Source organism: Eucalyptus grandis, chromosome 5 (assembly GCF_016545825.1).
Source record: "Eucalyptus grandis isolate ANBG69807.140 chromosome 5, ASM1654582v1, whole genome shotgun sequence".
Lineage (NCBI taxonomy): Eukaryota > Viridiplantae > Streptophyta > Magnoliopsida > Myrtales > Myrtaceae > Eucalyptus > Eucalyptus grandis.
Window position 1 is genome coordinate 50,159,591 of NC_052616.1, and position 8,365 is coordinate 50,167,955.

An 8,365-nucleotide genomic window follows, 5' to 3' on the forward strand; every position below is an offset into this window, starting at 1 on the left:
ATTGAATTGATGGGGTACTTTTAACACACGAGCTTATGGCATCCTTGCCTACTCAAAATCATTCGTTATGTGTGGAAGCATTTCATTTTTGAAAGAAAATAAATCAATAACAATCACTATGTAATAATTGATTTGGATAGATAGGTGGTTTCTCAATCAATTTTGAGGACACAGCCGAGCGGATAAGGCGAGTGGAACCTTATCTAGTATAAAGCGAGATGTCTCGTGTCTATCCGAGGTTGTACGGATCATTATATCTAACAACTTGTGATCTGATGTGATTAATTTGTTTTTCATCGATCCATAATAGGAATTTGATATACAAGTTGATTGAGGAAATTACTTAAATATGTTTGAATTGTCCCTTAAACTTGATAACTTTGATAGATTTTCCAAGTGGGTGGCAACACATCATTCCAAGATAATCCTGTACAAGACACTATGAAGCATAGATTATGTTTAAACTTTAACTTATAGCTCTTATGCATAATTTCGAGAAAAAAAAATAAAAACTATAGAGATTCTTTTGCCTAGATATCCGTACATGAATTCAATCATTCTACGAGTGGTACTCATTCGCTATCGGACAAGCGATATGTACATTTCGAGATAGCTGTTTAGCTGAACTTATCCTACACGTCACCTATCCAATCGCGAATGCATACGAAAAATTTCCACTTCAAACCTAGACACAATAACCATCTGCATATATTCAAAAGATTCCTATCACACTTCACATCAAATAAGTGTCGAACCTCGAGGGGAAAATTACCAAATCAACCTCAAATTCATCATAAGTACGCCAATTCGGTTACAACTAGTTCGAAAGCTTCAACAAGATTCCAACAAATCTTACACTTGAATCGAAAGAGCAAATCTTCACGCCTTTGAAATTTACATGAAATGTTTAAAATCGAATTGACAAAATTATAATATTGAAAAAAATCGAAAAGCGAAAAAGGGAAATAGAGTGAAGATTTGAATCTAAAAAGGGCGCGTCCGTACACACAAGCCCCCAAAAATATAATCAAAGCCGTCCCCCGGTCGCTGTTGCGCTCGTCCGTGCAAGGACTCCAATGGCAAGCTGCGATGGCAACAAAGCCGGCCCCTCCAAACCTCCACGAAAATTCCCCGACGCTTCCCGGAAATTTCTGATTTTGCTCCCCATAATTTCTTTTTCATTTTTATTTTCGACCCCCCTCTCCCCCACTGTTTTTTTCTCGCCCTTTCCCGCTCGCCTTTCTTTTATTTTCCTTTTCTCTCGTCACTTTTTCCTCCTCTTCGCCAATCAGAATTCCCGAGAAAATCTCTCTTCCTCCTCTTTCCTACTCTACTTGGGCGTGGCTCAGCGGTCGCCGTCACTGGCCACTCGCGGCTAAGCGCTCGGGGAGCTTCCCGGAAGCATCCGCCTCGGCAGCTGCCGCGAAAGCGCGCGGAAACGACGCCCCCCCTGACACCACCTTCGTCCGGGCGCTTTTCTTGAGGGGGTGCCGGGGCCTGGTTTAATCTGTTGCGGAGAGGTGTCTGTCGGCGAAGCGGTTGGCGCAGGTTGTTGTCCGGTTCGAGGGCGTTCGTGGGTACAAAGCGGTTTTTCTTCTCGTTCTCGCGAAACGGGGTGGTGGGTTGTCGGAGGGAGGGATGCAGACGAGGTACATGGAGAGGACGAACAGCATGAGCAGGGGGAAGCGGGGGCTGGACTCGGGCTCCGGCGAGGAAGGGCAGCCCGATCGGAAGCGGCCCGCTCTCGCGAGGTAAAGTTCTCGTTCCGGGTTTTCTCTTTTCTTGAGCTCCTGCGTGCTTCGGAGATGGGTTGTCGTGTAGGCGAAGGCGAAGCGGTTTTTGGGGTCGGCGAAGTGGTGGGTTTTGCCGCCTTTGCAGGTGGAGCCGTCGCTTTTTGAGCGTCTGTCAAATCGTGGGTTGGTCGGAGTTTTTGGTGGGCGGACTGCGTCAGCTGCTGAGTGGTGGTTGACGGAGGGAGTTCGATTGTACCGGCGGTTTTTGACCTGCTGATGTCAGCGAGAAGTACTTGAGTGTGAATTCGATTCGGGGTGCTTCGTTACTTTTTAAGTCTTTTTCTGTACCATGTTGCTTCGATAAAGTACGGCGGTGTGAGGTCACTAAAGCGAGCATGCGCGCGCATGCATTTTCGCATGAACAAACCAGTGAATTTAAAGATGTAGGGGTGGTTTTATAAGTATGTTTGTACGAGTTGAGATTAATTGTTTTGATGTTATCGTATTGAGCAACATGTAAATGGAGCGAGACTCGGACTGGGAAGTTGCAGGGCTGCTAATTGTATATTGTGTGTGGTTTATCGGATAATTAATGAATTTTTGCTGAAGAACCCTTTTTTGCGTTGTCGGTGTTATGTAACACAGACTGCTAATAGATCTAACATAAATATTGCACCAAGTTTCAAAGTGGTCAAATGCTTGCAGTGGTTGACTTCAAGGTTGATTTCATTTTTAGAAGGTGCAAAGTAACGCAGGTTCTTGCTATTTTGTATGGTGTTAGTGTTCTGGCTTTGGGTTACAGATTCTTAAAATGACCTCTTTTTTGCTGTGTTTGGCTTAAATTATCTCTCTATTCCTAATATAGTTATGTTTGCCTTTCTGAAAAGGGTGTCCTGACATTTTTTTTTTGTGGATTCCTGACTCTTTTCATCTGTTTTTCTTTTTCCCTTTGTTTCTTTATCTGTGTTTGGCTTAAACAATTATTCTTTTTCACAAAAGTATCAAGTTCGACTATTGGAAAAGGGTGTTCCAACTTCTCATTGTAGATTCTTGACTCTTTTCGTCTGTTTTCCTTTTTCTTTTCTATACAAACTTGAATTCTACCATCTTCCATAGATAGCATCTAATGTAGCTAAAAGTTTTGGGCCCTGGATCTGTCTCTGTTATGTGTCCTTGCCTTCTTCAGAGGGAATTTATCTATAATTATGCATCTTATGTAAAAATGGTTGCTCCTTTGAGGTTTATAAATATATTAATGTTCCTTTATATTGATGCAGTGTCATTGTTGAAGCTCTCAAGGTGGATAGTTTGCAGAAACTTTGCTCATCATTGGAGCCCATACTTCGGCGTGTGGTAAGATAAAATTGGCAGCCGCATTCTATTCATTTATTGTGTTTCCATGTTCTTTTCTCTTGGTTAATGGAAGAGTAGTAAAATTGGTTGATGAAGAAACTAGAGAACAGTGGTTATCATGATTTGTGGGAGTGAGTGATATTCTGATTCTATATGTATCACTGTCTCCTTAAATTGGCTTGAGAGCCTTGAGAGGTGAAAAACTCATGTATAGTGTAGTATGTTCGTGGTAAGGGTGACTATGCATTAGCAATATCATCTTTGATTTTGCCAAACATCATGTAGTGACTATGATAGTTTAGTTTACACTTTTAATTTGGAACTGAGGGAATGAATCATGCTTTTGCCTGCATAACAATATAATGTTCCTCAGAATTGGTCATAAAGGAATTTGCTATGTTTGAAGTTTTCAATGTAGCTTAAGAACTTGCTTTCTGAAATATTGACCAGGTAAGTGAAGAAGTGGAGCGAGCTCTAGCAAAATTGGGCCCCTTCAAAATTACTGGGAGGTATGCTATTTTTTAGCTAGGTGGAACCATAGTGATGACATTTTTGTATTGGCTTGACGCTCTGAGTTGTGAATCTGGTTTGCTTGAGAAGATACTCATTAGCTCTGTAGGGGCGGGTATGAATTGCCTGAAGGTTAAGCTGGAAACATGTTTGTGCATAAAGTTCTTCCATGGTTTATTTATTTATATGGTTGACCTCGCTCAGTGGGATAAAGCTTAGTTGTTGTTGTTGTTTTTTGTTTGTTTGCTTGTTTGTTTATTCATACTTGACTATACAAGTTATTGCAAACAATTTTTATTGCGTCATTGGTGGAGAATTCCCAGGAATCTTATAATTGTTGTGGAAGGATTTGTTATAGCTCAATATTATTAAATTAAGTCTCTAAGTTGGGAAGATAGATCAATACCAGTGTAAATATTGAAAGGGGGTCATTGGTTGCTGTTTCTCTGATATGACCAACATAGTCCATAGTCGTGCAGCATTATGTGGGCCAATGTAAGCTTTGCCTGTGTGTTTGAGTCTCTTGTCTTTCCTGCTATCACACATTTGTGTGGATTTTTCCACTTAAATTTCATGGTGCATCTGTCTAAGGCTTGTGAAAATTTAGGTCTTCTCCTAAATGCCTAGAAGGATCCGATGGAAGAAATTTGCAGCTACAATTCAGGACCAGGTTGTCGCTCCCGCTCTTTACTGGAGGCAAAGTGGAAGGCGAGCAAGGTGCTGCAATCCATGTCGTCTTAATGAATGCAGATACAGGCTGTGCTGTCACATCAGGTCCAGAGTCCTCTGTGAAGCTTGATGTTGTTGTCCTTGAAGGGGATTTCAACAATGAAGATGATGACACTTGGACTCAGGAAGAATTTGACAGTCATGTAGTGAAAGAACGTGAAGGGAAAAGCCTCTTCTAACTGGGGAACTGCAAGTGATACTGAAGGATGGTGTAGGCACGCTAGGAGAGCTAACTTTTACTGACAACTCAAGCTGGATAAGGAGCAGAAAGTTCAGACTCGGTTTGAAGGTCTCACCGGGCTGTTGTGAGGGCATACGCATACGTGAAGCGAAAACGGATGCTTTCACTGTTAAGGATCACAGGGGAGAATGTAAGTTGTGACAATCTTTCACATCCTATATAGCTGGGGGCTCTCTCGGGCAAGTTCTCATTTTTTTTTTTTTTCAATTTACAGTGTACAAGAAACATTATCCACCTGCACTGCATGATGATGTTTGGAGATTGGAGAAGATTGGAAAGGACGGCTCCTTTCATAAAAGGCTAAATAAGGCCGGGATATATACAGTTGAAGACTTTCTTAGACTCGTGGTCAGAGACTCACAGAGACTGAGGAATGTAAGAATCAAAGAATGACGTGGTTAAACTTGGGATACTTTTTTCTCTCTCTTTGTTAATTGCTTCTTTTTTGCTTTTTTGTAGATTCTTGGCAGCGGCATGTCAAACAAAATGTGGGATGTTCTTGTTGACCATGCGAAGACATGTGTCTTAAGTGGGAAGCTTTATGTGTATTATCCGGAAGATGCTAGGAATGTAGGGGTTGTTTTCAATAACATTTATCAATTCAGTGGCCTAATCGCAGATGGACAATATATCTCTGCGGATTCTCTTTCAGACGATCAGAAGGTAATTCTGCTTTTCTGTTGCTGCATTATAAACTGATTCTACATGCTCTAAAGTGCGTCATTTTGAAAGGAAGGACAATGGGATGTTGTGATTATTGCCTTTACATCTTTTGGTCCCTTCAGGTCAAAAGATACCAGTTCCTTTGCTCGATGAACTGCCTTTTCTTGTTCCTGTCTACCACATTCTGTTTTTGTGAGAACGATGTTTGTTACACAAGATGCAGCATATCTTTTTTTTTTTTTTTTTTTTTGCCTACCTTTCTTGTCTCAATTATAGTACATTGCAAAAACTGAAATGGCTCGATTTCTGAAGGTCCATGTGGACACCTTGGTAAAGAAGGCATATGACAATTGGATGCACGTGATTGAGTATGATGGCAAATCTCTGGTTGATTTCAACAATGAGGATGCTGGTGCATCTTGCTCTGAATTTCCCATGGGTCAACAGGAGTATTCAAACATATATGATCAGCAGATTACTCCACCAAGCCTTTCAGTTCCGATTTCCATGGACCAGCCTCCTGCTGATTCAGGTAATACTAACCTTTCCATCTCTAATGTCATTGTAATCATGATTTGCTGAACGGTTGATTCAAGAAACTGACAGTTTTGGAGATCGTTTTGTGAATCGCTGTTCTTTTCAACAGTAAAATGTCTGGAATCTTGTTAAATCTGTTTGATCTAATAGTGTGTTCCTCTTGGCAGAAACTTTATTAATCCTACATGAAAGTTGTAGGCTTCAAGGAGATGAAAGGAGAAATTAATTTCTTTTCCTTTTTTTTAAAACTCCATAGGGTTAATAACATTTTACTCCTATGCTTTCATGCCTGTCTTAGTCAACCCTGATAATCTTTTTTTTTTTTTTCTCAGTCAACTCCATTTATCCTTTAATTCAATTTGGTCCTAAATCTGAATTTAGGCTTTGACTAGACTGATACTAATGCACGTGACATCAGGATCATGAAATCTGACCATTCAGTAGCTGTAATATAGTCGGTACAAGTTCCTTTATGTTCAATAAAAGTTGCAAACTGATTTAAATGTCTCTTCCCTTGGTCTAACTTGGAGTGATTGGAAAATAAAAACAAGACTTCCAAATGGCTTGAATTTGCTCATGTGATGCCATGTTCGTTAGACTCTGCTGTGCCAAAAATTAGAACCAATCTTTTGGGCTAAACTAAGACAAAATCAAACTATAGGGGGCTGATGCATGGTTTCTACTATTTTCCATGTATGATCCATGCTAGATTTAACTAATTGCCCTCCTACCTCCTCTATTTTCTTAAAATGCGTCTGTCTCAATAGCCTTCCATCAGTATGTATTGGTTCTCTTCCAATATACTTCGAAAAATTGAGCCATGAGATCAGGTATAATACCTCTTGGACAGTTAGACATCCAACCAGTAAATGCAACCACCCAATTGCAAGGGCAGAGGGGGTTGACTGGTATAACCCTGAAATTAGAGGGCAAGATGTAATAGAACTGACATCCCTACTACATAATTTAAATCACAGAAAAATAAGAGCCACGAGTAATGATTTGGTGGCTTCTGCAGACAATTCTTTATTTTTTTGTTTTGTTCTTCATAGTGTTGGTCCAACATTTAGATAGGCTCTCACTCTCATGATATTCATTCTTATATCCTTTTGGGGCTACTTCAGAGGGCAAACAACTGATCTTCCTTCACTCACTGATTTATACTTGCTCATTCTCTCTCCAATCTCGACAGGGTACAATGACAGTATCTCTACCAGATATCAGATGCAGCCACCAAGCGTCAATGTCAGTATTCCTCTTCAGATTGATGGCTCTTCATTCCCTCTTCAGGATCCATTAATCAGTTCCTCGCACCAAACCCAGCTTTTGAGCATTGGTCCATCACAGGCATCGGCATCTGGCTTTCATGCTGCGGGCCCATCAGGTCTTCCTCCTTACAGGGGAGCTGAGGAGCTTTTCCCGGAGGAGGAAATTCGTATGAGAAGCCTTGCAATGCTTGAGAATGAGGATATGCAGCATCTCCTCCGTATCTTCAACATGGGAGGCCATACCGAATCCTCATTCCATGCCACTGAAGATGGGTACCCATGCTCATCACCATACATGCCCAACCTATCTCAGAATTTCGGCTTCAATGAGGACCAGAGCCGCTCATCTGGCAAAGCTGTTATTGGGTGGCTAAAGCTTAAGGCGGCATTGAGATGGGGCATTTTTGTAAGGAAGAAGGCTGCAGAGAGACGGGCACAACTTGTAGAGTTGGATGAAACGTAGACAAGGGATGAAGATGAAGCCAATCTAGCTTTGATGCTTATATGTTCCTCTCCTACCCCTGCCTAATTCCGGTCAACCATAAGTTCGTGCCGGTGCAGGGAATTACGGGCATAACCTCAGATTATATCTGTCAAATCTTACACATCAAGCTCTTGCAATGGATCCTGCTCCCTACAAATGGTCAACATGTGTATGGGTTCTGTCCCTGCACAAAGCTTGATATCCATGGGCGGCTATTGTTGCAGTAGTCTCTGCATGACATTGCTGCCTCGTTTGCAAAGATGGACCAAGTTGGAGCCATATCAGCTGGAGATGTTTGATTGGTCAGAAGCTGAAACTGAAGTTGATTAGTGGGAGGAGCCTTTCTAGAAGCTAGATAAGTTAGCACAAGTTCTTTCATATGGTAATGGAAGGTAAGGGTCTATTTATGTCAGTCCTAGTGTTGGTTGTATGTCAGTCCGCTCGTGTAGGCACAGTAAGATCCCGAACCTGTAGATTTGGTTTTTGTGGGTAGACTAACGACTGCCTACACAGTTAATGTATTTAGACTTCTTAAGCTTGTCAGTTTAGCCTGTATTATTCACTTTCTCACAAAATGAAGCAAGACTTCTCGCGACATTGTTTGTGATTTGCATTGATATTGCTGTGAGGTCCTCTTTTGGTCTCTCACTTTCCGTGGCTAGAGATATTGCACCAGATTTACAGCAAGCCTCATAATAATGTAGCGGTAATAACGTATCAGGCATGGCATGCAGATTGTGTGGAGCTTCATGATTGTCGGCATAATGTTGTATCACTTGACATTGAATACGTGTATATGCATTCTCAGAGCTCCAGCAGGCCTCGTCTTTATGGTCATGGTTTTCGC

General features: G+C 41.4%; 1 protein-coding gene across 1 annotated transcript; it reads left to right on the forward strand.

Moving 5' to 3' along the window:
* Positions 1-1,257: 1,257 nt before the first annotated feature.
* LOC104445366 (calmodulin-binding protein 60 B) lies at positions 1,258-8,163 on the forward strand. Its single transcript, XM_010059257.3, is given in 9 exon segments — positions 1,258-1,751; positions 3,011-3,086; positions 3,537-3,595; positions 4,204-4,490; positions 4,493-4,696; positions 4,781-4,941; positions 5,026-5,229; positions 5,542-5,761; positions 6,959-8,163. Coding segments are annotated over 9 exon segments (1,863 nt in total). The 5' UTR covers positions 1,258-1,638; the 3' UTR covers positions 7,498-8,163.
* The last annotated feature ends 202 nt before the right edge of the window (positions 8,164-8,365 follow it).